The 26,710-nt window shown below is 39.6% G+C and overlaps 2 protein-coding genes across 17 annotated transcripts in view; both read right to left on the bottom strand.

Moving 5' to 3' along the window:
- The window catches only part of LOC310704634 (uncharacterized protein), a 35,574-nt gene extending 33,364 nt beyond the window's left edge, over window positions 1-2,210 (bottom strand). The window contains exon 1 of the mRNA XM_083498312.1: window positions 1,314-2,210. The gene's annotated coding sequence lies outside the window, so the exon portion shown is untranslated. The remainder of the gene's footprint in view (window positions 1-1,313) is intronic.
- A 93-nt stretch (window positions 2,211-2,303) lies between these two features.
- Window positions 2,304-26,710, bottom strand: part of GK (glycerol kinase) — a 40,162-nt gene continuing 15,755 nt past the window's right edge. For 4 of the 16 annotated variants that reach the window (XM_083498332.1, XM_083498320.1, XM_083498334.1 and 1 more), the window contains 12 exons: window positions 25,607-25,624; window positions 23,351-23,386; window positions 21,478-21,545; window positions 20,333-20,375; window positions 19,667-19,747; window positions 19,036-19,114; window positions 18,202-18,298; window positions 17,867-17,951; window positions 16,218-16,338; window positions 14,335-14,478; window positions 13,922-14,002; window positions 10,976-11,108 (listed from right to left, as the gene is read on the bottom strand). In XM_083498332.1, the coding sequence (XP_083354458.1) occupies window positions 11,005-11,108; window positions 13,922-14,002; window positions 14,335-14,478; window positions 16,218-16,338; window positions 17,867-17,951; window positions 18,202-18,298; window positions 19,036-19,114; window positions 19,667-19,747; window positions 20,333-20,375; window positions 21,478-21,545; window positions 23,351-23,386; window positions 25,607-25,624 (957 nt within the window). In that variant the 3' untranslated portion in view covers window positions 10,976-11,004. Of the gene's footprint in view, window positions 5,033-6,669; window positions 6,757-10,975; window positions 11,109-13,921; window positions 14,003-14,334; window positions 14,479-16,217; window positions 16,339-17,866; window positions 17,952-18,201; window positions 18,299-19,035; window positions 19,115-19,666; window positions 19,748-20,332; window positions 20,376-21,477; window positions 21,546-23,350; window positions 23,387-25,606; window positions 25,625-26,710 lie in introns of those variants that run through there. The other 12 variants (XM_083498326.1, XM_083498324.1, XM_083498321.1 and 9 more) reach the window with 7 other exon arrangements.

Below are 26,710 nucleotides of genomic sequence, written 5' to 3'. Positions count from 1 at the left end.
GCAGAGTTGAAAAGATAAAAACTTGTTTTTAAAAGTACCAAACACTCTTACTCCAACAGAAGCAGGTTGTCATCTTCTTTTTTTAAAAAAAGTAGAATCTTCCAGATGAAACACTGAAGAGCCATCTAACTCAGCTAAAGGTACCTGCTCCCATTATGCTGGTTTTTGAGCATTTTTAAGAGTATATTTGTAAGAAACTGGAACTGGCCACTAAGAGAAATGGAATCACGGCATTTTATTCTTAATGTGTTTAAACAGTTGTATTTTATTGTTTTTGAGCCAAATGGTGATGTACCAGTTTTTAATTATTTTATGAGACACCTGCCCCTTTTTAGCTAAAAGACAAGCCTGGGTGTTGGGAGGGCAGTGAGGGGAATCACATTTCATACGCTGCTTCTGAAGTATAGTGAGAGAGCTTCTGATGGCAAGGCATTTAATTAGGTTTTACATGGAAAATATAAATGTTTTTTTCATCTTAATTATAAACATCTGGTAATTTCCAGCTTACACAATGCTGCTTATAAAACTCAATTCTTTCATGCAGAAAATATAATGTGTTGGGTCTTTCAAAACAAAATTAAAAAAAGAACTGCAGAGCAACCAAGGCTCATTATATTGTGGAATAGTTTGTGCACATGCTCATTTACATGAAAAGAGAAAAGTTGCTTATGACATTTACTCGGGGCTAATTCAAGCAGTAGTGGAAAATGCTATCAAGGAAGCAAAGCACAGTTGCAGCTACTAGAAATAAACATCTGTGCAAATGATTTTGTGCAAAACAGTTTGTTCAAATAACAACATGTGCTATGTGAGCCTCAGAAGACTAATTCCACAGCCGATCAAATAGGAGTTTTAACAACAAAAGTATTTCCTTAATAGCTTGAAAGGTTTGGTGACAAATTTTCTAGTTCCCCCCTCCCGGCTCCACTCTGGAAAAATAAGTCATATATGCAGTTTTATTAAACCCTGTCTGGTACAGGCCAAGTAGGAAGAAAACTACCACCACCTCAACAAAGAGTCATAAATCAAAACAAAGAGAATCCATAGAGTCTTATCAGTAAATGCACCTGCTCACCACAGGCTTGTAGCACAAAAGCCAAAAAACAAGCTAGCAGTCAAGACTGGGGATCTGTTTCCTATCTCCTAAAAGCTTGTGATGTTCAAGTTTTCTTATTATTTAAATACACTAGTCTTCAGGCTGGTTCTTACCCAGCTGTAAAACAGGAACACTCAGACACTTTTGAAAAGACAAGGGGCATATAGCAGCTAGGCTATCCTTTGCCCATGAAACCATCTCCTACCATTTCACGAACCTTTCAGTTTTAACTGTTTTTTGCCAATTTATTTGAAGTCTAAGTAATCCTCACTTTGAGGTGATGATACTATCCCTGTGGAGAATTTCAAGTGCAAATGGAGAGTTGTGGTTTGGAAGCAAAACTTAAATAAAATATAGAGAAGAGCTTGCACACTCGCCAGTACTATAGTGGTTTACAGTTTAACAGCACAATCCCGCACATGTTTACTCAGAGGTGAGCTCCATGGGGTTTAACCAGACTTATAGGTTATATACTTGACCAACAAAAGACACTTAATATGGAGTAATTACCACTGGATACAATAAAACTTACACCCAAGTAAATAGGCCTTAAGATTGTACTTTAAATACCACCAGTCAGTAACTGACTGGAAGTGTTCCAATAACTTATTAAGATAGAAATGCAACAATTCAAGCAAATATATTTCTTATTTTAAAAATATGTTAATGGTGCTGCTATAATTCTTTGATTTATAACTTACTGAACTAGATATGCAAGACATATCATATACCGGGGGGCGGGGAGTGAATGGCTACTACACTCTGATGTACTGGAGGTGGCATGCTGCCATCTTAGTTCTGGAAATGCTAGGTAAGAAAACAAACAAACAAAATTGATTTACAAGTTAACATGCCATGTTACTTTAAGGCAGGGGTCAGCAAACTTTTCTTAGAAGGGAGCCAGTCCACTGTCCCTCAGACCTTGTGGGGAGGCCAGACTATATTTTGAAAAAAATAATGAACGAATTCCTATGCCCCACAAATAACCCAGAGATGCATTTTAAATAAAAGCAAACATTCTACTCATGTAAAAACATGACATTCCGTGGGCCGGATTGAGAAGGCGATTGGGCCAGATCCAGCCCCTGGGCCTTAATTTGCTTACCTGTGCTTTAAGGCAAGAAAAAGAGAATCCCAGGATGAGATTTTGTGAAGTAGAATTTGCTTGTTTCCCACAAACAAACAGTAAAGCATTTACACACTTGAATCAGATTTCATTTTAAATTTATTCGTGGCTTCCATTGCAAACATAATTGCAAACAAGATTTAGGTAATTTTAAGTCACATGTATTCTCAGCAGTGCAAAACCAGCCAGTGTTGCTGTTACATACTTTCCATGTGCCCATTTAAATTTGAAGGTGTCACAATATATAGGGGGGGAAATCACAAGAATCCATTCACAAAAAGTGAACAGTTAATTTAATTCTGTTTTGTAGGAAAAAAAAGAATTAAGTACATTTTACAAAATTGCAACTGTAATTATAATCTCAAAAAATAATTTAATGTCCTATATACCCCCCAGAAACTGTAGTTGAAACTGCCCATCACACATTGTTTAACAAAGCATCAGCCAAACACATATGAAGGCAGCTCAAGAAACAAGTGATTTCCAGGTTCTTTTATGGTTTGCTGTTTCATCATTTGTTTGGAAAAAGGGGTTAGTATTTGGCACTTAACTCATATCTTTGAAACCCAATGTTATCACACACTTAACACCCTAGGTCTGCGTCCATTCCATTGACTTCCTAGCAAAAATACAGTTTATTCAGCCTGCCAAACACCTGCCCCCTGCAAGCTCTCCCCTCCCACTTTCCTCTGAAAGCTAAGCTCATGGAAATAAGCAGAATACATTGTAAGAGAACAAGGCTGTCCCCTGTGCTAGCAGGGGGAAAGCCTTGGCTTGCCAAATACGGTCCAAGCTACACTGTGCCTGTGCAAGTTATAAGGCTAAGACGTGGAGTTTTACATATCCTACTACCAAGTTCACATGTACAGAAGTTCTGACACAAACCAATATTCCAAATTGCTTTTGTCATTACATTTATCAACATGCTGAAACATTTATAACCCAATCTACATTTAAGGGACAACGTTGTCAAGAGTATTCTAGAATTTACACCAAGTGCAGAATGTGCTGCAGCTTCAGAGACCATTGTTTTAGATTTTCATTGCACTTAATGAAAAGGCATTGATATTAAGTGTCCTATAAAGACCTAAAATCCTTTGAATTTCCAATGCTTAATGTTGTTTCCCAAGTGATCAAACACAAATATTCTGCAAGAGTGAAGACAAAGTCACATGAGACACACATGGAAACCATTTGAGCATGCACATTCCCTTTAGCTCCTAAGTGCACATACTTAGAAATACACATCAAACTTTCAAATCAGGCAATTTCATGTTAAGATTACACCAAGCCCTCTTTATTTACCAAAAATAATCTTTTGCATGAGATTTTATAGCAGGGAGTAAGCTATGTCATTTATCCACATAGGAGCTACTTTTTGCTGCCATTTTTGGGTACATTCCAGCAATCTGAGGCATCTCAAAGGACAAGGCAGACTGGATCCAACACGTTCTTATGTCCAATTCATTTCAGAGATGTGCAAATCAAAACTCCTTCCAGCTACAGGCAGCATTGGCAGCAGAAAAAATAATAATGTGGGGGACATATCTGGGAGGACCAGAGTGACCTTTGATGAAACCCTGTTACATTCAAGATTTGAAGGGGTTATTTGTCCTTGTTTGCCTTTTCTAATATAGTTCCCACTCCATTATTCTGTTCCTTTACAGCATTCCAATTTCAGCAAAAGGGATACAGAGAAAAATCTGATGGTGGTGTCAATGATGGTAACGGCGGAAAGGGAAACAGGTTGTGAGCTGACAGGTGTTTCTACTGATATTTTTTTTTAAGAAAAGAAACAATTCTCTTCAAAGATTGTAGAATGGATCACTTGAAAATGTGTCAGTTTAGCTTTGACATTTTTTGCTAGCAACTAGTGCTTTTGCTTTGATGCCTAAAAACCTACACTTGCACCCAAGACGCAAAATTGTCACTGTCCAGAATGTGGCTATGCTGAGAGACGACCTTTGGTCCTGAACTTTCCCATTTCTACACCACCAGCTCCAACACATCCAGACGATGGAAAGGTTCATTTGGACTGAACCTGCTGCCCAAAGAAAGCATAACAAGTGCATCCAAAACTATTTAATCTGTATCTTTACACCATAATGTAGTACTTTGCATGTGGAGCTTCTTTGCTGCTTAGGTCTCTGGCTTGCTAATGTATAGGTGAAAGCACATATATTTAAATCTTAAATACACATTTGGAAAAATAATCTTGTTAATTAACTTGTGGCACTTTCAGGATTTAGGGTCCTCATTACTGATGGACAATGCACATGAACAGAAGAGAATAAATCAGTTATTCAGGTTTTAGTGTAAGGAAAAAGCACCATTAACTGCTTCAATATTGGAAGAGTCTAAACTGATGACGATACAGACAGGCGTTGCTCCATTGGTCACTAGAGAGATAGCACTGGCAGACACCATTATGGGCAATTTTCTAGGAAATGGAAAAAGCCATCATGACTTTACAGATGTGCATACTGTGCTAAATTTTTGAACCGTACAGTTGGCAATAATACAACCCTTTTCTTTGTGGCAATTTCCCATGTCGAAATGTATAAAACAGGTGATGATGGTGGAGGAAGTTAACGAAAGGTTTGCATCCCAGTGTACATTTAAGTAGGGAACATGGGGCAGCAATGTTGTGTGTGTTCCTCATTCCACGTTCAAGTCCTCTCCTATATATTCATGTTATTTTGACAATTAACCAAGTCAAAACAATCCCATGACATTGGAAGAGAGCACCAGATTCTCTTCGGATGCTGCAATCTCCTGGAAATCCATTAAGGAGCGTCATTTGCAATTACCTTAAATAGAAAACATATTGTCAGGTGTTGAATACTTCTTGCTGAAAACAAAATGCAATGTTTATGATTACTTTTTGAGGAGAGGATTAGCTAAAGGCAGTTCTCTCTCTTTTTTGGGGGGGGGTGTGGAGAAAGAAGAGGAAAGTCTTCATATGGGTTCTACCTCTGTAGAGAGAGGCAAACACAGTACAAAGAACAATTAGGGCTTAGTCCAGTCTCTGTCAAATCTTTTGGAACATAGCCTCAAGATTTGATTGTAGTAAAGAATACAAAAGTTGGGTCTGATATTCAGAGACAAAATCCAGTGGCAACTTCTCCTGCACAAGTCTCATTGAAATGATTAAGTTAAGCTACAGTAGGTAAATTCTGGATAGGAAGCCCATTCATGCCCCACAAGTCAGCTAAAGGTGAACTAATAAAGCTACTAATATTCTGCAAATGTTTTTCTCTATATCATGGGAAGAACACTGCACATATCTACCACAAACCTACAAACCGCTGGTCGACTCTAAAGTGAATTATGGCTTCATAATATAAATTGCAATGGGCTCACTGCCTTGAAAAAATAAGACACCATCCATAGAATTTAGATTGTGCACTGAAACATACTGCACTAGTCCCATGCAGATGACACTCACCTGTCAGATCTACTGCAAGTATACAATCCATGAAATTCCCTCTGCTATTAGTAATATACTAAGGCATGTACACAAGCACAATTAACTTTATTCTCTACAGAATGGTACAACCACTGTAGTGCCCCTCCAGATTTTGTTGAACTTTAACTCCCATCAGCCCCAGCCATAAAGGTCAGACATCAGGAATTATGTGAATTGTAATCCATCAACATCTGGAAGGCACCATGTTGGATATTCCTGTATGCTACATCACTCTAAAAAGGAGTAGTACTTGGGGTGGTTATGCTGCATGCGTATACTTTTTCCAGTAGTGATCCAGACTAATTAGCCCACCACATATTATCCACAAGCTGCAAATGAAATGGAAGTTTATATCAAAATATTGAACCACCGTGATATTTTCAAATGTGAGACCCTAATCTTATGACTAAGTTAGATCATCAATATAATTTGTTTGAGGGAAATTTAAAAACCAACTAGCCAACCAACCAACCAACAAAATTGCACACTCTTTTAGGAGACAAAATCTTTTTGATGTTAATGATGGTTTGACCTTAACAGTGTGCTTGAAATATCAGCAGGTCAGCTTTGTAGAGTTGAATTGGAAAAACAGCCTGTTTGGCTCACTCTAAGCATTTATTTGCTGGTCCAGAAAGTTCTAAAGATTTGCTCATAATGTCTGAAAATGCTGATTTCTTAAAATAAATTATGTAGCTTTTGAGCTTTCAAAGGATAACTTGAATGCATAATTTTGTTGTAATAAGTAGAAAATCAGAACCTATAACCATGCTAAAAAAATAATCATGGCAGTGTGGCTGACAGCAGAAGTCCTTAAGAAAATATTGGTTCCAGAGAATCTTAAATCAATGTCTTGAGAAGCTGTAGCTATTTGTGCCACTGTTTATTCAACACAGAACAAGAATACTGAAAACAAAAGGAAAACAAACTAGCAGTGATAACCTTGTAAAAATAAGCTAGTTCAAATAATAATAAACTAACCTGAGATGTACTTTGCTCCGATTAACATTAACAGGCTATTCATTATAAAAAAGCCCAAAGGCAGACTACAGAAGATACTAGTTTCACCTGATGTCATCCAGTAGGAGAGGTTCCAGTCAAGCAAATCAAAAGAGAGATACATGTAAATTGCAAGATTTAGGAATCACATAAATAAATAAAAATTACAAGAAAGCAGCAACATCTGCAAAATGCTACAGATAGTTTTAACACACAGTAATAATTAGAGCTGAGCCAAGCCTTTCCACTAAGATATATTCCAACTTTGCATCCAATGTCAATATTCAATGCGATTTAGGCAAAGCCAATCAAATATTAATAAAGCAGACAATACAGAACTCCAAAACAAAGCTGATGTTAAGTATTTAAAAGATTCTTCTAGAGAGAATGCATGGGTGATGGAGGAGCACGTGCATGTGTGTCTCCACTCACATATATATTCATAAACACACACATGTTAATGTGCAATTTAAGAGCTACAGGCACAGGCCTGCACATGCAAGTCTCTCTTCAAAAGAGGAAGATTGCATGAACAAAGCCTAATGAATGTGCAGTGTCCCTTGGGTACCTCCTTCAAAGAATCTGTTTGCTCCATCATCATGCATACTACAACCTCAGTAAGCGGAATATATATCTACCACTACCCAGACTGCAATCAAAAGCACAAAATAGCAGTATTTACCGGTATTTCACCCAATGATCCCTTACAGATGTGCTAAAACCACTGGCTTACAATATAGTGTTATCAAATCTAGATTGTTTTATACATGGATACTAGGCAACAATATGGTCAAGAAGCAACTTAACTAGTTGAGCAGCATACATGCTGGGATAGCTCAGTCAGTAGAGCATTGGACTCTTAATTTCAGGGTTGTGGGTTTGAGCCCCATGTTGGGCAAAAAAATTCTGCATGGCAGGGGGTTGGACTAAATGACCCTCGTGGTCCATTCTAATGCTACAATTCTTTGTTTCTATGATTAAAGCTGCCTTCAGGAACAAAAACTTGCATCTAGTTCAATGGTTCTCAAGCATTTACATTCTAACCCACCTCACACCAATTTTGCTGATTAAGCAACAAGCTTTTCCTCTCTATATCAAAGATACCCTACTCAGCAGTGTGTCGCAACACACTCAAAATGCCATCCCTGACCTATTCAAACATTCTTGGACACAGCATGGAATACACAGCATGTATTCCATTATCGTCTTCTTGGTAAGTTATCAAAAGACTCAAGTAATAGCCTTCAAAACAATGGAGAGCTCATCCAAAGTGCTCTGCAACCTCTTCCCTTGATTTGTACACAAAGAAAGCACCTAAGGTTTAGATCAGGGGTAGTCAACCTTTTTATACCTACCGCCCACTAATGCATCTTTCTTGATGGTAAAATTTCCTTACCGCCCACCAGTGCTGCAGTAACTTTTTTTAGCGCAAGTAGAAAGGAGGGTTTTTTTTAAAAAAGTACTTAAATTATCTTTTTATTTCTACTTTATGCATGTTTATAATGTTTTTAACTTTATGAAGTTCAATGTGAAAACAATAAAGTAATTTGAAATTACTTCTTTCTTTCTTTTTTATAAGATAACAAAACGTAACTTGCCAAAACATGAGCCACTCTAAACACTATGCTTCTGCCTGTCCCTGTTTTCTCTCCTCCTATTTTTTCCTTTTTTTCTATTTTTCTTCCTTTTCCTTTTCATCTCCTTTTTTACGCTTTTCTTTTACCTTCCTTATGGCAATGTTATTATTAGTCAACAACAGTTATCTCCTTTCCCTGCCTATAACTTTTCCTTTCCTTCTTTCTCCTATTTTACAAGTACTCTGCTCCGCTTCTGCCTGTCCCTGCTATCATGCATCAGCTCCCACTCCTCCCCTTGTGTTGCAAACATATTATAACATCGCCCCACCAATCGCTCTCCTGCGTTTAGATTATTTCCTTTTTTGGCGTATGGCACCACTTGGCAGAGCCAGTTACTTTCTTGATTACCTTATATCAAGCATGGCCAAACTTGGCCCTCCAGCTGTTTTGGGACTACAACTCCCATCATCCCTAGCTAACAGGACCGGTGGTCAGGAATGATGGGAATTGTAGTCCCAAAACTGCTGGAGGGCCAGAGTTTGGCCATGCCTGCCTTATACCAGGCCTTACAAGATGGATACATTCACAGACCAAGCAAGGTGGATACATTCACAGGCAGAGTGACTGGATACTTTTCTACTGCAGCCTATGCCTATGGATGTACCCACTTGGTGCCTCAGAAACATAAGCAAGACACAAGTAAGGGGGGGGGGAGATTCAAACTTGGCTACCACCAGTGGCGTAGCGTGGGGGTGCAGGGGGGGCCAGCCGCACCAGGCGCAACATCTGGGGGGGAGCGCGCTCGCACTAACTAATCTAGTGGAAGAGACTCAAGTGCTAAAATCCACAGGTTAGGGGGAGCAAATTACTTGCCTTGCCCCGGGTGCTGACAACCCACACTACGCCACTGGCTACCACACTTCCTCTTCCCGCATATTACACTCGCTCGCGCTTTCATGTGTGTTTGTGCACTTGTGCCCGCCCACGCTTCCTGCTAACCACCGAGTGCGAGAGAGATGAATAGAGCGTTCATCTCTCTTGATGGAAGGATTCAGCTTGTGCTGTAGAATCCCCTACTGCCCACCTGGAATTCTGAAACGCCCACTAGTGAGCGGTAGGGACTAGTGGACAACCCATGGTTTAGATCAGGGTTTGGCAAAGCTTACCTTGCCCGGGCAGGTTCACTGCCACGGAGCCCTGCCTGTGGGCCTGATTGCGCGTCTGCATCTGCAAAGACATGATTTCCGGCATCTGCACATGCACAGACACAATTTCTGGTGCCGCGGAAGCGAGTCCCTGGCACTGCGCTGGTTTAGTGCAGTGCGCGGCGACTTGCCAACCAGAAGGCTCGGTTCTGGGGCCACTTGTGGCCCATGACCCTTAGGTTGCCGACCCCTGGTTTAGATTATCCATGGTGCGTTTGATGCAGTTGTTCCAGGCCCCACAACACCCAGAGCCTGGTACCTCTTATACACACACCTCTATCCACCTTGCTACCCACTCCACCTCTTCACCTGTAACCTTTGTGGCTGTATGACAGGTCACAGCAGCTCCACTGCCATCGCAACGAATGCTTAGGGGTGCCACTTGTGAGAGTTAGAGAGACTACAGTATAAACAAAATAGTAGTAACCAGCAAGGCACGGTTTCTTGACCCTCACAAACCTCAGTTTTCACAGGAAAAAGAGAGGCTATGGGAACAGATAGTTATGGGGAGGATTCCTGCTGGAGCTATGGGAGAAGGAAATTATTATCTTGAGGTGGAGGCACACCACAGAATGAGGGAGAGACTGGTTTTTTGTTGTTGTGAGGACTCACTCACCCAATACCATTCCAAAGTGTATGATGACTGCAGGGAGAGTTGTATAAATGACTTCCCTAGCTTGCATCTGAGATGAGGTGTGTGAGAGACACAGTATCTAAAGAGGGACTTTTTTTTGTTTTTTTTTTGGTGGGTGCCTTTATTAAACTTCATAGTGTAGCCTTCATCACCTTGCCACATCAAATTACTTAAAAATTTAAGCCTGCTTGGGACACAGACAACAAGAGAAACTAGGTGGCCTTTGCTTTGATTTTTATCTAGGAAAGGCTTATGTTTCCTATGATCGACCAAAACAGTGACAAGTCTCCCTATCCCCTCACAACAACCTTATGAGATGGGCTGGGCTGATGGGCTGGGATACAGTGACTGGGCCCAAAGGTCACCAAGTGAGCTTTATGGCTAAGCAAGGATTTGAAACCAGACCTTCCCAATCAAACACTGCAATGACGATGCCTTTAGAATTACTTTGCAAAATAAGATAGCATGAGTTTGAAAGAAATGGGATCTCATAAAATGGCAGCCTTAGAGAAGACTTGAGTCGCTTGCTAGAACCTGAACAAAATACCCAAAGCTCCATGAAGGACAAAAAGAAAAGCAAATACGTTCTTTGATAAAAATCAAGGCTTCATAATTCATTTTGGCTAGGAAAATATATATATAATTACATAGCATTTTTTCTGAAACTTAAGCTATTAAAACAGATTAATTTTCAGACTTCTATCTAGATCTTCAAAGGTGATATTACTTCTGAGTACACATGTGCAGGATAGCACTATAAAACTAATTAACTATGATTTCACTGAAATACTAACTTTAGAAATAGTTTCATGCTTTGCTTCTGGGCATTTCATTTGATTTAATTGTGAATAAAACACAACACCCTATAGAGCTGGTTTCTTCCTTGTTTTATTGCGCACATTCATGAGGAGAACCCTGATGCCCAAAACAGGAAACACAGATTTTGTTCTTCCTCAGTCTCAAATTCTTGTTCTATTGGTCTGGGTCTACGTTCATTGTGTGCTGCTATATTGATGGGATGAAAACATAAGACAGTGTCATTTTTCTAATCTCTGAATCAGCACAGAGGTTTCCATGTCTGCTAGCCATTGCTAAACTGCCTTTAAAGTGCACTGTCACTAAGGTGAGTTATAAATGCAGTATCTATGCAAGATAACTTAAGAGAATTAATATATACAGATACACACACACACACAAAATCAGAACACAGAAAGAGCCAGTGAAGACCAAAGATTAAGAACAGTGTAAGTGTCATTAGCATTGGATATCATTGGCTTGGTTCACACATAAACACCATAGTTAATGTTCAAATACAGTAAAAACACCAAAGTCCCCGCTTTGTATTGGGGAGTCAAGAAACAAACTGGGCTCCCACTCCAGGATACTTTGGAGTGAAACAGACCATGAGCTTGTGTTCCTTTGTAATGAAAAGCCAAGGGTTATGTTTTTTTGTGCTTGATGTAGAACAGCCAGGAGTGGGGGTAGAAACAAAACGGTGACCTTTAGCACCAGCATGCTGCCTGTTCATGCTAAACTATAGTTAACTATTGCTGAATGCTTGATGTGAACCAGACCACTAAATGCCAAGGCAAAAATAATAGTGTTCACCCTGGCACAGAACATCTAAGAAGGTGTGGTGGGCAAATATATACAGGGAGTGAATTCCATAGATAAGTGCAATCACAGAGAACACCCTCGCCAGAACACGGCCTCTGCTGCAGATCTAACCAGCACTGGCGATAGGTACCATTCCTTGTTCTATTGCTTCGGGGAGGAGACAACTAGAATAGAGACATCACCTGTGTGCACAGTGAAGGAATAAATCTAGGCTCCTGCCCAGTTAAGAGTAGCACCAAGTGATTATTTCCAACATTGGGGGAAAGGGTGTGTGTAAAAAGGTCAAGCTCACAGAGCTACTACCCCCATATTATCTTGAATGCCATCACGTTTAGTAGAGCACACTTGAATGCAGCAGCTGTTTCTGTTGCAAGATGGAGCCACAGGCTGGATGTACAGGACAAATCAGAGAGAACATTGTCCAGTATTTCTCAAATCTTCTCACTATTATTGGGAATACTATACCCTCTCTCCTATTACTGTGTTGCCCTCAACTTTTACTGTCTAGTAAGAACATGGACCTTTAAACTTGAGTTTCTTCTTTACATGCCTATTCTAATGAAGAAACAACAACCAGAAGCTTTATTTACTTAACTAAAACTTCCTTCTGCAGCTGTTAAGGCTTTAAAGAAATAAAAAGCCATAGTATTCAGTAAGGGTCCAAGGACTCCTTCCACCCAGAAATCATGAAGTTTGAGAACCTTTGATCTAGTTTATGCAACTTCTTCCCGTTGGCTGAAGGAGCCAATATTTTATTATTTTCTTCAGATTTCATATTATAATGCATCTATAACAATCTAATGATAAAGCACAGAAGTATGTGCTTTATCATTGTATTTTGGGAAAAAAAGCTCAAATCAAATCATTACAGTTTAAGGCTATAATTCTAAGCATACCTATGGGGGGGGCTGAAATCTAACTGAAAGAAATAGGACTTACATCTCAAATTTGCATACTTAGGATATCATTACAGGCCAGCTCTTTAGTGTTACTTTGTAAATGACAATGACCTGATTCTCACATCACATTAAGCCATAGTTTAAAACAATTGGTTGTACTCAATGCTAGTCCAACTCAGAGAAGACCCATTGAAGTTAATAGGCATGGCTAACTTAGGCTCAATAATTTCACTAGGTCTACACTTGAATTGAACTTAATTGGATACAAGCTTTGGTTTAATGTAAACAGAGTACTAACACATGCTGCTGAAAAATTTCCTGTAGCACTCCTTCCCCCCTGCCCACCCCTTCAGCTGAGTCTGGACTCCAGAATCTGGCTTGTTATATTGTCAGAATCTAGACTCATTGTTAGTTTCTCTTCAAGGATTGTTCTCGACTTACCACTGCCCATTCACCTTAAACCATAGTTTGTTTTGTTCTATGGATTAATGTAACATGTGAATTGGGTCAATGAAATGCAGCCAAAGTTTAATATGTTCAACATGAGAGTTGGGATATATTATTCATGCGACTTCAATAGCAATCTATAAGTCTCAGAATCAGTAAATTTTGTTCAACACACACTTTTCTATTCTGGTTGTTATAAGCCAATGTGGGATTTCAATCAATGTGGGATTGCAAGCCCCTTCTTGCCTTTTGCTGACACAGCAGATAGGACAGCTTCTCTTATTTAAAATTAATCCTACTTGATAGCATAGTATCCATAGATTGGTTCTACCCAATTTATTTACTATTCTCTACATGTGAGAATAAAGTCCCATAGAACCTCTGTTTCACTGGTTTTAAATAACTTTTTTAGCCACTCTATCTTTTTAGCATTTGTTCATATATAAACATGTTTCCGATTTGCAAAATGCATAGGTAATTCTGCTTAGGAACCTTTAGACTGAGCTCCTGATGCCATATAAAATTAGCATTAAAATGTTAGCTCAGGCAGTCAAGAGGAAGCAGATAGCTATTATTTAGATGTTGCCAGGTGCCATAGAGTTTTCTCTAGTTTCTATATACTTGGCTAAAAGCATTTATAAATGAGTTGTTCCATAACCACCTGTTATGGAAGTTAGAATTGTTTAAAAAGCTGTGTATGTTCTTTGCTGCAGCCAGTTTAAAACTTTGTCTTCAAACAAAATAGGTGAGAGGAGCCTCTGTTTACAAAAGCATTAATCACAAAAGGTGAATGACATTCTTCTAACAAAAATGCAGCCTAATTTTCACAAGCTAGGAATAATTGTAATGGCTTACCGTCTACTTGTGGTTCTGTTGTTTCCCAGCCCATTGACTTCTGAACAGCTTTCTTCCACCTGGTATAGCGATACTCGCTTTCTGAAACCGTAAGGAAATTTTTCATCCCAATTTCTAACCTCTCACACATATCCTGATGCAATGTTATCTACTCATATCAGATCTGGACTGGTCTTGTTAGTCACATCTAGATAAGAGTCTCCTGAACTCTTTATCAAGTGACAACAACAGTCAAACAAGTGTAAAAAGCACCGTACTTTTAGCCCAGAACACACCCGCACTCACTCTACTAGTCTAATTTTACCAATGGAACAAACTGCACTAGTCCCTCTAAGTAATGTGAATTGACCAAGGCCCAGCATGGGCTGATGAATGCCCAGATAATGGATAACATATATGAGTTTCCTCCTTACCCTCAGGATTGATCTGTGGCTCAAAACGTTCACTGGTCACTGCTGTAAAGTCAGCAGGATTCAGACTCCAGACTCCCACTCCTTCTGCAGCTCCTGCTGCCATTGCTGCTCCCAGTGCAGTGGTTTCAGGCATGGATGGCTTTACTAATAAGCCAAAAATGAAGGCAGAGTGTTTATGGACTGCTTTACATAGCAAGGTATTTACAGGCTAATGAAGTAATCACATTTTAAGTGAAGTTAGAACACCAAGAAAATTTTCTCAATTTTCATCTTTTGATCTACAAATGCCCCTCCTTATTTCTAGTTCTTCTAGACTGGCTTAATGTAGAAAAATAAACGAGAATCTGAGTTAAAACCAAATATATATAGCTTATTAATTAAAAAATAATAATAGAGAGAGCAGCACTGGTTCTTAAGAAACAAAGTAGAGGAAATTGGTAACAGCTGTAAAGATCTTAATATCCTGGATATTATTGCAATTAATTAACCCCAGGGTTATTTTGCTTCCAGAGATTTTAATAAAAGATGAGTAAGGAGAAAGGGCAAGCTTGTGTCTTTTAAATAATATCTTCTTAAGTTTGAAATAGTGCGTGGGTCAAAGAATTCGCCCCCCAACACATGTCCAAATTTAGAGTAGTATTCAACCAAGTTTTACTCATGAGTAAACCTGTTGAAAGTAACTGACCTCTTTTAGTACTGTTCATTAATTTTAATGGGATTTTTTCTTAGTAAAACTAAAGCTCATTCACACTTCCATTTGCCCTGCTGCTTCCCCAGTGGAAAATGCATGGTTTACAGCTGAATTGGACCAAATGGCAGTTGGGTTTTCTGTGGATTGCCATTTGTTGTGATTCAGTGCTAAACACCATGTTTCCCCAGGGAAAGCTGTGGGACAAACACAAAACTGTTCAGACCCATGCCTAGAAAGCATGGGACAAGCGAGAAACCTTTTGGACCGGTGTTTTCTAGGCAAAGGACAAGCAGAAAAGTGTGGACGAGCCCTTAGTTGAAGGCCCCCTAGTGTCTGTTGCCTTGTATTACACTCATCCAATTTAATGTTTACACCCAACTCATTAGAACTACAGTATATAAAGGTCAACATATGCTGCTGGATTTTGAACTTTTACAGATGACATCAAAAACAGAGTTGCATAGCGATATTTACTGAAACTGTCATGATACAAAGAGGACTTGGAAGACATACATAAAATAGAACCCACATAAGCCAGCACACTATTGTGAATCTCTGTACATATATTGTTTGCGGGGGGGGGGGGGACCCCATTCCATTAAAAAGCCCCTTTGCACGATTCATTTAACAGAGAGCTTGCTTCCTTTATCACAATTCTGTGTGTGTGGGAAGGCGGGTGAGGAGAGGAAATTGCCAACCATAGCAACCTCTATAGCAGGAGGCAATGCTGTCACCATGAAAAACAGGAGAGCAACCTGCCTCCTTCTCCTGAAGGAAATTTGACAGGATGATGGCACACATATTTTAAAGGACATTCTTTCTGGGAAAGAACATTGTTCAGTCATGGTTAAAGGACACATATGTGAAGGGCTCGTTCTAACCGCATGGAGAGGAGCTGAAAGTAGTCATTCTCCACAGATCCAGAAAAGCACAGGAAGATAAAATTACCTAGCAAAAACACGTATGCAGATGTAAGCTGCAGTTTTGTATTCAGAACGCCCAACTTTTTATGACACAAGTAGTTCTGAGCATTCTGCTGCATCAGCTGCTCCAAGAAATACTTTCAATATAAATCTTTAATTGAAACCTTTCCAAGGGAGAGGAAGGCAAGTTATCTTGTCTATTCAAACCGTCATACTTATTTGGCCTTGTAAGTAATAATACTAAAAGCACTAGGAGAATTATTGCTTACCTACTGGAATACAGAGAATGTCAGCTTGAAGCTGCATAAGGATCTTATTGTTGGTCATTCCTCCGTCGACTTGTAACTGTCTCAATGGTATCCCACAATCCTTATTCATTGCATCCAATATCTTAAAAGAGAACCATGTCAAACATTTCACACAACTCTCTTCAACAGGAAGAAAAACTCTTTGGATTGTATCTAACAGCTGTGCAAGCAGAAGGCAGCTTGTGCAATGAATTCTCTCTTTTACTCTACCTGCCCCTGCAATCTGTACCCAAAAACCTTCTCCAGAGGGTCAGGGTTCCCCAATACTGGAGGCTGTATCACAGAAGCCTGCAGTGGGTTGAAGGAATTGCTTGAAATCAGATTGTGTCCCAGATCCCTCTGCCCAATTTCAGGTAACTCTTCCCTCCAGCTGCAACCTAGTACCACACAGCCCCCACTATTCAAAGGGTTTGTGTGACTATTTGGAGAGGGTTTTGGGGGGTACTGCAGGCAGAATAAATATAAGAAACAGCCTGGCTGCACAAACTTCTTTCTGCTTGGGCAATACTGTAGTGAGATACCTATCATTATGAAGGTGCTAGTATAACAGCAGAACTCTGACTGAAGTTCCTTTTAAATTTAAGAAGCACACACAAGGATGCCTTATGTCAGGCATGGCCAAACTCGGCCCTCCAGCAGTTTTGGGGACTACAATTCCCATCATCCCTGACCACTGGTCCTGTTAGCTAGGGATGATGGGAGTTGTAGTTCCAAAACATCTGGGGGGCCAAGTTTCGCCATACTTGCCTTATTTGAACATAGCTGTTTAAAGAAATAAAAGTTACAAGGCCAAACTAGGCATTCTAATTTATTTTGTAGAAAAACCATGCCCTTAGGCATATGCTGAAATTGATCAAATCTTTAAGAAATTGGGGGGGGGGGATTGAAAGTGGGGAAAAACTTGACCATTTCATCTGCATTTTGAGCAAAAAAGCCAGAAGATGAAATGTCCTACAACTCAAAGGCAGTCAGGTATGGTGGCCCATGGAAATATATCCTGAAGTCAGAGACGCCCGTGTGTGTGTGTGTGTGTGTGTGTGTATAGTATTAGTGAACAGAAAGATGTTCCACATGCTTTTAAAGTTAAAAAACGAGGCTTTTAAATTCATGCTCCAGTCTGTGACAATAATTCTTCTCAAGGTACACAGATTAGTCTCATGATACTAGCAGCTCCTGCTTAAGACATTATGCTGCCTGAGGCAGAACAGCAAATACTATGCTCTGCCCACAGTCAAGGTGCATAGTGTCCAAGGTTAGCCAAATTATTTTGGTACTCGAGGCAGACAATTCCATAACTGCCTCTCCCTGGAATTAAAAACACAGCAATAAATTAATAATTAAACTTCCAATGCTCTTTCATGGCGCCCAAAATCAACTGCCTCACACTTTGCCTATTGAAAGAACCAGACCTGGTTACTAACATTAGTCTTTAAATCATACGGAACAAACTTGAGACCTTTGGTTCTGCCAACCCTCCCGACAAACTTTTGAGGTTATACAATTTAAATCATCTGAACCATACAAAATACAACTCATTATTATTATAATTTTTTTAAAAAGAAGTTTGTCACTGCCATCAAAGCAGCATTAATTGCACCCTTCATCCATACCTCTCGTGTTTGGAAGCAGACAGCCTCTAGTGCAGCAAAGGCAATGTGGTTTTTATTTGTAAACTGAGTAAGGCCACAGATAATTCTGTAGAAGGAAAAAGGAAAGCAAAATCTACCATCAAGACTAAACAAACCTTATTTTAAAGACTCACATGGCTGCCACAGCACCCCCTATAATGTACAGTGGCTGCTGTGTGCACATTGCCCTCTCATCTGGCAAGAAGTGTATATTGGCAAGATGCACAACATCCCACTGTGTATCTGGCCTAAATATTTAAGAATGGATAAAATTAAATATTGGCACTTAAATTAAACATTTGGTATGATATACCTACCCTCTTGCACTGGGTTCCCAGTATGGTGCATATAATCCTGAGAATGCTGGAACAAAGTAGCAGCCATAAGAAGTGCCCACTTCAGCAGCAAGTTTCTCTAAAACCAATGCCAAAATAGAGTTTATCTTCACGCAGCAGGAGCAAATAACATTTATTGCTATTTATTACACTTGTCAGTTGCTTATTACTCAAACGTTACAATTAAAGGTCAGATGGTCTAGAAACGTTTTTTTTAAAAAATTGGGGAAAAAATAAATTCCAAATTTATGAAACGTTGTCACCCAGATTACTCCAGTAAATAAATATTGGACTAAGGAAAATAGGAGTCACAATTCTAATTATTTACAATTGTATATCAAAGAACGAGAGCATTCCTAGGCATCTAGCAGCATGCAAAAAAGTAAAACTCTTGTCTTCAAATAAAAAAGAAGTCTTGCACAACAATCTTATATATGTCTACTCAAAGGCAAGTCCCACTGAGTTCAATGGGACATACGCTCAGGATAACAGCCTTAGTGAATGATAGCACTGAAAACTCTTGCTATTTTTTTTTTAAACTTCTCCAACTAGCAGTATCCAAGGAAGATATTGTAACATAGTGATTTCTATTTCCGAAAGCAATAAAAGGATGCAAGACTAGAAATCTACATGTATCCATTTAAACTCATACATCTCTTCCAGACATTTGATTTTATAAATGTCACAGAATATTACCAGTTTTCTAAAACCAAATGCATGCCACAGTTTGTGTCCTTAAAACTGACATATTCTAGGCAATGGTAAGATTAAGCAACTCTTCACTAAAATAAGCTACTCCAAGTTATTGATACTCACCAACTTCACTTGAAGACTTTGCAATGCCGAGGTTGTCTCTCAGCCAACGTACAACTGCACCAGCTATGGCAACAGAGCCCTGAAGGAAAAGGGCAAGTTAATGTGTTTTGTTACTTCACTCTCACTCTTAGAGCAAATCATGAAAGACAACACACAAAACCAAGGCATGCCTTTTTCACAGTTCTGGAATTCTTAAAGGTGCAGGGCTCGTAATTGAAGGAGTCCCAGACTTAAAAGAAGATGCTGAAGATGTAGTCCCAGAAACATACATCATTAGGGCAGGCGACACATACCGTATTTTTCGCCCTATAGGATGCACTTTTCCCCCTCCAAAAATGATGGGGAAATGTGTGTGCGTCCTATGGGGCGAATGCAGGCTTTCGCTGAAGCCTGGAGAGCGAGAGGGGTTGGTGTGCACCGACCCCTCTTGCTCTCCAGGCTTCAGGAAGCTATCCGCAAGCCTTGCGAGCCCGGCGGGAGTCCCCGCGGGCTCACAAGCTTGCGGGCAGCAACCTGCAGTCCGAAGCATGGGGCGCCCTCCGGAGGGCAGCCCACCTCTTGGTATTACAAACCTAAGAAACAACTTGGCACCTTCAAAAGCCCATAGTATATGAAAGATAATTATACTTACTTCTAATGCATAATACACAGGTTTGTCTCTGCCCATTTTGTACGCCACTGTAGTCAGAAGGCCATGTTCAGAAATTGCAGGCTGGAAACAAAAAGAAAAAATATGTAATTACTTGATCTAGAAAATATTAATTATTTCTATCATATTAGTTTACCCTTGGCTGTTATCTTAAACACTGCCCAACTGCCCTAGCATTCTAGCACATTTCCTCTTTGGGACCTTCATGTTAAACAAGGTATGCTTGTGAATATTTTAAGCTCAAGTGAGAATGTAAATTATACAGAACATAGGCACAGAAAAAAAAACCTTTACAGTCATACCTCGGGTTAAATATGCTTCAGGATAAGTATTTTCAAGTTGCGATCCGCAGCGACCCAGAAGTAACGGAGAGTGTTACTTCCAGGTTTCGCCGCCTGTGCATGCGCAGTCAAAATGACATCACACACATCACGTGACAAGCGCAGACGCAGTGTTGCGTCTTACATTCTGTTCAGGATGTGAACGGGGCTCCGGAACGGATCCCGTTCGCATCCCGAGGTACCACTGTATTTTATTTGTAGGACACAACAAAAAGATTTTTAAGGGAGTTTTACACAACAAGAGCTATTTCTTTGGGGAAAGTAGTAATTTGCCAAGGTTTCAAGTCGTTTAATTCCCAGCACTAACCTTTTGACCTGTATTGCAGAGTAAGAAGCAGCCTGTTCCATACCTGAAGTGCAGACACCAAAAGTTATTATTTGCTACAAAATGAAGCATAAGAAATCAGATGTATGCCATGCCATAAAATGACTAGGAATATCAAAACAGTAGTAACATAACTGGAATGTTGGTATAGTAGGACAACTCCTCTGCGTAGAAATCGCTATAATCGGGTAACTAGTCTAGCAAAGACTGGCTGAATTGTGGCAAACCAGCTGACACTGGATTGGGGAAGCATTGGAGTCTTCCTTCTATCTCCACTTCCAGCCACCACCACTGCCCTTACTTCATTCAGGATTGGTGTATATATGTACCTATGTATATATGTCAAATTGGGAGGCCAAGCTTCCCTAATTCACACTGGAACATACTCAATAATCCTCTTGTATGGAGCATTATGGGGCAAGCTTTAGTCTGCATATTTAGTTTGCTGTGTGTACTAGCCAGGGAGAAATGTGGCCAGCCTGTTGGGTAGACTGACACATGTGTACTTCCGATTTTAAAGTCCATTCAAAAAGCTACAGGGAATAAGGTTGGGGTTTGGGTATGGGTGGGGATATGGAGTGCTTTTCCAACCAAGGCACTGCAGAACCTCCTATTCCTGACTACGTTTAGCCCAGGACACTTATTTTATTAGAAACCCAGTTCTTCTTCATCTGCTGGACCTGGAATGATCTGAAGTACAGCTGACAGAAATAGACCGAAGGGGAAGGTGAACAGGCCATGTATCTTACACAAGTGTGCAAGGTATTTCAAATGTATTTTAAATTATGTAGCAAGTTAATAAAAAAACCATCAATCTGATTCATTATTATCAAGATTTGGAAACATGTAGCACTCCAGATGTTGTTAGACTATAACTCCCATCAATCCTGACCAGTCTGTGGGCTGATAGGAGCTGGGATCCAACAATTGGAAAGCCACAATGGAGGAGTTCTTGCAAGAGGTGAGATTCAAAGTAGGATCTTCCTGGCTCATAGTTTCATCACATACCCATTGTGTTACAGTGGCTATCCCACAGTGTGCATTCTTAAAAATGGCTGATCCTCTAACACCGCCCCCCTTTGTATGGGTTCTATGGGTGCAGGTGTCAGTTCTCAGGTTAAACTTACGTATTTTTTGCTTGACCATCCTTGAAGCACATTTGTCCCACTAAAGCAGCAGACTGGTCACCTAAGCACTGGAAGTACATATAATTCATTAACTTCAGTGAAAGTATACCTGCATATTTAATTTTTAAAGTTGATCTATTTTGTTTACAATTTGGCTCAGCTAAAGTCCCGTTGTCTCGCTAATACTTTTTACAGAAAGAAACACACCAATGGCACTACAGATTGGATAACTTTTATACTGTAAAGCACTCTATAATCCTTGGATGACGAGTCGTATATAAATAAATGACAAACTTTTGTTCTGGACAGTTGAATTTTTTCCCTGAAGGTTATCTTACCACAGGACCTCCTTCATTTTCAAATGAGCATGCTCAAAGCTCACATAACCAGTTTCAATAAACCTTAGGGGAAACTAACTTTCTGTCAACTGGGGGGGGGGGGGATATATTGGCCTCTTGCAGATCCAGAATGGTGGATAAGCCTAGTTTTTCTGCGCATCTAGAATAATTTGAAAGCACCAATACCAATAAATACAAACAAACAAAAATGCAGTGGAGGAAATGGACAGAATGCCTATTTCCAAAAGAATGAAATCAGATGTTTGCCTTTAAAATTCGGTTCACATTAAGGCCGCAATGCTACACACGCTTACCTGGGAGCAAGACCTATCAAACTCAGTGTGGCTTACTTCTAAGTTAACATGTATGGGAGTGTGCTGTAAATGCTGCTTTCAATAGCAACCTAGTTTAAAAATGAAACCTGAATGTTATTTAAAAAACACCCTGCCCTTATTTTTTAACTGTATCCATCACTATAAAAATCCTGCCTCTCTCCTAAAAGGAAAAGAAGACTTGAGGACAAGCTTTTGATACAATACATTTATTGTGTAAATAATAAATATTTATGATCCTCAAAGAAAACTTTGTTTTCATGGAAAAATACTGTTTTGCCAAGTAATCACTATCCTTACTTGTGGAAAATTCTGGGCAGTTAGCCTTTTACATAAAAGCTAAAAGCTACAATTCCCTTCTGTGATTTTGTCAGATGCCTTTTGAATTAGTAGAGGGCCAAGCAAATCCATTTATTTCACAATTGCAACCCTTGTGTCTTGGCAGACATAACTGTGTAGTGCAAGAAATACAGGAACTTTATGACCAGACCTCTGTGCTCTTAGGTAGTCTAAATACTTGTTTTTGCTTATTTTAACTGTTCTTGCAACCAATTAAAATTTGTTGCTCTGGAAACTTGTGAATTATAGTATAGGAAACTTAAATCAGTCTTTTTTCTTGGTAATTTGGGCAATCTACACCAGGCAGCATAGCTCCTATGCAGATACGTTTCAGGCAGGATGGGAGGCAAGTACTTGCTCCCCTTCCTCCCTTCCTTCCTTCCTTCATCACAGGAGGCTGGAGAGAGGTGAAAGGTTCAGTTTCTACATTGTATTCTGCTATCCTTTGTGTCCCATGATATTGGAACACCATTTAAAACCCCTAAAATGAAAGTTATTGGCACTTAGGTCTGGCTGGAAGCATCTATTTAATTCCACAGTAACTGGTTGTAGTTACACCATCTGCTCCAGGCTTGAGGCTGGGCACAGTAGATGCTAGTTATGTTTTCAATTGTCTACTTACTGCATACTCCTATATGAGTCTACTGAGAAACAAGTCCCACTGAGCTCAATGGGCTCCAAGGTAAGTGTATATGGGATCGCAGCTTAAACTTATTTTTACTAGCATATACAACTGATACTTTAGACATGTAGTTTCTACTGACTGCGCCCCCTCCATTTTTAAAAAGTACAACAAGGTCTATCAAATATTCCACTGTATTCAGAAATTGTACCAATAAATTACAATATGGTTAGGGAACTCACCCCAGAAATTGGTACGCCAGTCAAAGCTCCAGAACTCTATAGCAAAACAAATACATTTTTAAAAGTTTATTCAACAGCACTAATTTTCATCTAGTAGGTTTTCCATTATTTAAAAAACAACCGAAGCAATGTACAGCTAGAAAACATCAAAGCCGTAGTCAAGCAAGTCTATCAATGCTGCTAAAATCAAAGATCCTGAAGTATACTGAATGCTGTTGAGCTGTATGCATATATTCACACACACAGTCTTTCAAAAGTAAAATTAATCACCTACAGGCCATGAAAAACAGAAAGGCCACATAACATCTCTGTCAATTAATGGGGGTGGGGGTGGGGCAGAATAGAAAAAGAAAATCCTTTGCCATTTAATCTGTCTAGCAGAGTCCCTCTTGTACTAGAGCACCACAGAAGCCCGCCTTTATTATATAGCTGGAATAATAATTTACTACTCAGTTATATATAATTTCCCACACAAGGCAAAGGGACAATTTTAATTTGTATTCAGTTTCTTCAAACTCCATAGCTTCTGAGAGGAAAAAAAAAACAGGTACCAAAGATAAAGGTTATGGAGAGTCTTTAAAAGCTACAAATCCTGAATATTATAAGAATTACAACATATTGTTCTTCCATAATGGAAACAGAAATAAGTATAACAGGGTACAAGTTAGCAACAGATCCACTGGGTATATGCAAACAGTGCAATATTCCCAGATGACGGAAAACTACAATTAATGGCAGAATAGTGTATTTTTGTTACAAATGGAATATCAGACCATCTATATGTATATTTAGATAAAAAACCACAAAAATTCTAACATTGTTCATTATATGATTGAACTTTGCCTGAAACCAGGATGCGATAACTGGTTCCTGTTTTAGCAGGAAAATGTGTTATATGACAGCCACAGCAAGACTTTGCTTCTATATGCCCACTGTTATCACTGTGAAATAGGCCACATACACAGCAAGCACATCTAAACTGAAAATGACTTGGGAGAGAAGAAATAATCTAAGGGGCAGATAGTGAACAACCATAGTGTTACCATTAGGCACACTGAGGTGAATGCCTCAGATCCAGAGGTGGCAAATCCCACTTTAGTGCCTGCCTACTACTTACTCCACCCACTGCCCCCACTGCCAAAGAAGTGAGGAGAAGCTGTGGCGACGTTTCCGGTGAGCTCTCGCTACTGCCTCTCCTCATTTCTCTGGTGATGGGGGTGGGGTGGGAGGCACCTATGGTGGCACTGGCGCCTGCCACGAGAGAAGTGAGGAGAGGCAACTCCTCTTTTCGCCTCAGGTGGCAAAATGGGATAGGCCGCCCCGAAACAGTGTACAATAACAACCAATTTATCAGGACTGCAAGGTACATGGGAGGCCTGTTCTTGATTCCCACATCCCTGCCCAGCCCTCTATTTTCTGCTCAGTCAAAGAACGCAAGTGTGGCAGTCTCTTCTCCACACCTCAGTTCATCGAAGAGCTAATGTTTGCTCTACCATTTATACACATATTAAAGCACAGCACAGAGTAGGACTTGATTTTTGATAACACGTGGGGCTACAATAAGATGGTAAACAACATGCTTCAAAATGGGAGGTCAGTGCTTAACATACAGGTGTGGCTGTGGCAGAGTATTAGCGGAAGAACACACAGGAGATCTCATTTTGTAAGATACCATCGAACAGTTTGTGATGTTTTCTTGAAAAAGAAAGAATACACGTTTGTGTGCTTGCAAACAGCCAGGCATGCCAACACCTAGTACCCACCAAGCCACCCACGTCAAAAACAGCTCTTTTTTGCAGGGTGCATTGTGTGTGTGTGTGTACGTATGTGTGCATGTGTGTGTACGTACACTGAGCAGTAGCACTTCAGTGAAGCCATGCAGAGAGTACAGTCAGTGCATTTCCATTTGGGGATACCTTATTAAATAGCATTTTGAAGGTGAGATGAGATATATACCATAAACTAGTATTCCTCCTCTTCAGTGTTTTTGCCCTCAATTCATACAATCTTTCACAAGGAAAGTTGGGAGTGAGAAATATTAGTTTCCCATTTTAACTTTTTTTAAGCAGGTGGGGAGTGTAAACACCTCAACAGAACCACTAATAAAAGCTTCAGATTCAGTCGGTCTGATTTGAGGATGCCACCTGACACAATCCCTTTCAAAAAGCTACAGGATTCCCCCTAAAGAAATGCACTGCATCTAAGCAGAATGGATGGAGATGTGAGTAGGGGACATCCTAACAAAATCCTACTCACCAAGGTAAGGGAGATTTTCTATAGTCAGCGAGAAAAGTAGTGGGAAGGGAGGAGGGGAAGAGAGACAAACAAGTTCACAGTTTCAAAGCTTGGTAGTCTAGTAGTCAATTCTCCTCCTATAAATTGCTGTTTGGGGTAAAATGAATATCAGACCTACACTCTTTGAAGCAAACATTCAAAAGGTTTAGAACTCAAAGTAATGGACTTCACTCTTCTATTCTCAAATGACTCAAAGTATATAGCCCATGTTACTTACTTAACAGTAATATTACATTACTGATATCAGAGGCCAAACCTTTCAAAATTTGAGATCCTGCATTGTTCATAGTTGACAAGTAAGTGAAGGGAGCAGGCAGCTTTTACTGTTCTTGTGATAAGCTGTACTGGCAACCATTTCTTCTCTTCTTCAATTATTAAAAAGGTACAAGACTCATAATATTGAAAGTTTAGCCACCCTAATTTGGATTAAAGTATTTTTGTACAGAAACACTTTCAGTTCAGTTGGAGACTATTTGCCAAGCACTTTGTTTTTAAAAGTCTGCAACCTTCCCCTAAACATCCCACAATGAAATACAGGAATTCACAATGCCTTATGTTGTATTCAAGACACTAACGTTATAGCTCTATTTTTTATTCTTGTAAACAATCCAAATGCTTTAAATTAATTTTAAAAGGCTACTACCGATACCAATACTCTATTCACCAGTAATACTCTTTCTCATACGGAGCAGAGAGGCTATTACTTGAGGGAAATGAAAGTACAGTACAATTTGTTTCATTTTAAGCAACAGATCAGCTGTATCAAGTAATTTTTGTGAGTATTTCTATTGCTTTCACAAACATTTTCCAATTAAAGTTAATGTACAAACTGGAGTCTACAGCAAATGGCTTTTTTTTTTTTAAATAGAGCTGCAGAGGTCACAAAAGGAGATTTGGGCTACACTATTGAAAAACACCCCGTCCACGAAGCTGGAATACTTTTCTTGTGAAGAGCATTCATAAACTAATTTAAATTGGATAATTGCATATTATCATATAGTATTCGCTGATAAGATTTTATCTAATCTGGGAATGAGGGTCAAAGTTTCTTCTAGATAGTGACTC

The sequence above is a fragment of the Podarcis liolepis genome (genome assembly GCF_965112155.1).
Source record: "Podarcis liolepis genome assembly, chromosome: 4".
Lineage (NCBI taxonomy): Eukaryota > Metazoa > Chordata > Lepidosauria > Squamata > Lacertidae > Podarcis > Podarcis liolepis.
This window is presented reverse-complemented; position numbering and strand designations above follow the sequence as displayed.